This window comes from Limulus polyphemus, unplaced genomic scaffold, assembly GCF_000517525.1.
Source record: "Limulus polyphemus unplaced genomic scaffold, Limulus_polyphemus-2.1.2 Scaffold11363, whole genome shotgun sequence".
Taxonomy (NCBI): Eukaryota; Metazoa; Arthropoda; class Merostomata; order Xiphosura; family Limulidae; genus Limulus; species Limulus polyphemus.
The window spans coordinates 10,693-13,711 of NW_013676973.1; the positions used below are offsets into that span (position 1 = coordinate 10,693).

Consider the following 3,019-nt stretch of genomic DNA (forward strand, 5'->3'; position numbering starts at 1 on the left):
AACCCTGACCTTTAAGTAGTGTTCCTATAAAAACAAGCTCCGTGAAACCCTGACCTGTTAGTAGTGTTCCTATAAAAACAAGCTCCGTGAAACCCTGACCTGTTCTTCTCCATGTTATTTATGAAGAAGTGGCGTTGAAGCGAAGAGATATTGCGTCACGTTTCCGTCAGATTCAGTAAATAACAAATACTTGATTCGCCTGATTTTTTTAAATCTGAAAATAAGGAGTGATTCTAATTGCTTCTACAGATTTTTAGGGTAGACAGAGTGTTAGTATCTGACAAAACTGTACGAAACACATTCACGATTTGAGTAATGTGAAGCTTTTCCTCAGCTAAATATTTACCTGCACACTTACGTGGGGCGCGCCGTTTTACTCGGAATAGCACGTGATGGGTGGTTGTGACGTGTGCGGGGCGTGTCTTATCCACGCCACCTACATTTTCACAACATTTCGAAAAAAGTTTTGAACAGTTTTATAGAGTTACAAAACACGTGTTAATAGTACAAGAATTTAAAAAATAATAATAACTGACAAGAAAAAAAATTGATAAAAGTCAAATAGTATATTTAATACCATAACTTTTATTTTATAAAATTAAGTTTAATTTTTATGAAGAATCCGCTAGTTGAACGATTATATGTATCAGTTTCGATGTTGTCAAATAGGAACTTAACCTATTACAGTCGAGACGAGTTTATCTACATTCAACAAGTCTACCTGAATGAATAAATGAACACTCGAGTTGGGCTGGCCATTTCGCCAGTTGGTCATATCGAGACTATACAAGCACGCTTCGGGTGCTACTGCTATGTTCTGTACGGCTGTTGGTACGTAACAAGAATCGCGGCGCTGCGTGGGTCGTGTCCCCCACACTGGGGCGGTCGGTCGGTGGGCCAAACAGGTCAGGCAAGTCCCGCATCACCGAGGGCGTTATGATTATTTAAACGGTGGGGAGGGAAGCAGCCGACTTTACCGGCCGTCTGACTTCTCCATCGTGCCAGTGTTGTACGTTACTCTGCCGCTGGTGTATCGCTCCTTTGTTGCTGTCGGCGTAACTCGGCTTGTTCTTTACCTGTACAACATTGCACTAGTCATTTCTGGAAACTGGTTTCTCGGCGAACACGGGTAACAGCAGAAAGCTTAGGCCTAGCGAAGAGTGTCCACTGTTGTGGACTTCGGAGCCACAGCCGGTCTGTTAATCTTACTCCGTGTATCAGTGTTACCTGGTGCTTTATTTATGAACTAGCACCATCATGTATTCGTTTGTGCGTGGCTCGAGACTCTTTGTGAAAGGATCGCGTGAACGAGATGATGCCGACAATGTACCGGACCCCGGCGATCAACTGGAGCCGGAAGACTCTCTTGTGCAGGCTGTCTACCAGACCCGTGCACAAATGGCGTCTGCCTCGCAGGAGTCTCGCGAGGTTTATCGGACAGCACACAACCGGAGCGGCCTCCGAACTGTCCAGACTTCACGCATTATACGGAAAACGACCACATTGACCCGAGGTGAGCACAAGACGGTAAGTTCACCCGAGACCCATACCACGGACCACGCTGGCACGCAAACTAAAGCTCTTCCTCGGCGAAGCAGCGCCACGTCAACTGACTCCGAATTTGCAGAGAAGGCGAAACGTATTTACAAGAAAACATCCGAAACGAAGCCTCGGAAGAAACCTAAGGTGGGTCGTAATATCACGTTTCTCCGAAACTAACATCAATGTAGGAATAATTTTTAGATGTTGTGCTAAACGGATGTCACGCACAAGCAAACTTTGATTATTAATATGTACAGTAAAAAAGCACGAGCCGTGCATACACGCGACCGAAAACACCCGGATGATTACATAATTTTACGTTACCAAGTAAAAACGACACATGGGTCGTAGTAATTATACATGGACAAGATTGAAACGGTGGGACGATCTTAGTGTATCATATCTATGGGCGTTTAGTATTGGTTTGTTTAGTAAACTCACGAGGTAGGAAACATTTTATATCATAATCCCTGTTACCCTTCATCTGAATATATTCATACATTACTTTATCAGTTGCAGTATGCTTGTAAAATTACTTGAGTTTCGGGAGAATTAGCGAGAAAGGTACAATAATAATGAGTGTTTATTGTAGGAAACAGCGAGTAACTGGCATTATCACAGTTTATTTTGTAATATTCACGCCAGATGTAGTTGTTAGTGGGTGACCTCGTTGTTATTTCGAATGTTTACATCTGTGGGCTCACATTTTCTGTATGCCCTAATTTGCTAATATCACTGTATGACGTCACCTCATCGAAACCTTTGAATATTCTACCTTCTCTTCCTAATATGGTAGAGATACTACACTCACGTGTCCCGTGGCGTCATGGGCTTGCCTTGCCCCGGGCTAAGGGCGGTGGTATGTAAGGTTGTGCACGAAAAGTGTAAGTGTTGAATTACCTGACTTGATATTTTAAGACGTATGAAGACATTATATATGACACTAAAACAACTATTCTTTATGCAACCAAATCAGACTGGAGAATCCAACGCATTTTTAATAACCTAGCAACGGCCACATTGAACAGATTGATCTGAGAAAATACAAACATGAACCATAATTTTAGTTACTTAGCAATTGGCATGTTGAATAAATTTGGTAAGAAAAGGCCACTTTGATTTTTTTTAATTATCAGTTTTGAAAAACGGCTTAGTTTTAGTCTCTAGGCAATGGACTTTCTAGTTGTCTATAACAGTATTCTAAAACGTGGTTATTGAAAACGATAAACGTCTCTTGCTATAACAGTATTCTAAAACGTGGTTATTGAAAACGATAAACGTCTCTTGCTACACAACTAGAAAGTCCATTGCTCAGAGACTAAAACTAAGCCGTTTTTCAGGGGACAGGTACTCCAGCTTGTCTATAACAGTATTCTAAAACGTGGTTATTGAAAACGATAAACGTCTCTTGCTACACAACTAGAAAGTCCATTGCTCAGAGACTAAAACTAAGCCGTTTTTCAGGGGACAGGTACTC

At 41.8% G+C, this 3,019-nt stretch overlaps 1 protein-coding gene across 1 annotated transcript; it reads left to right on the top strand.

Annotated features, from left to right (window-relative positions):
* Positions 1-619: 619 nt before the first annotated feature.
* LOC106476727 lies at positions 620-1,686 on the top strand (the record flags this gene model as incomplete). The annotated part of the gene is made up of 1 exon (XM_013937360.2): positions 620-1,686. A coding segment is annotated over exon 1 (429 nt), but the record flags the coding sequence as incomplete, so codon positions are not given.
* Between the last annotated feature and the right edge of the window lie 1,333 nt (positions 1,687-3,019).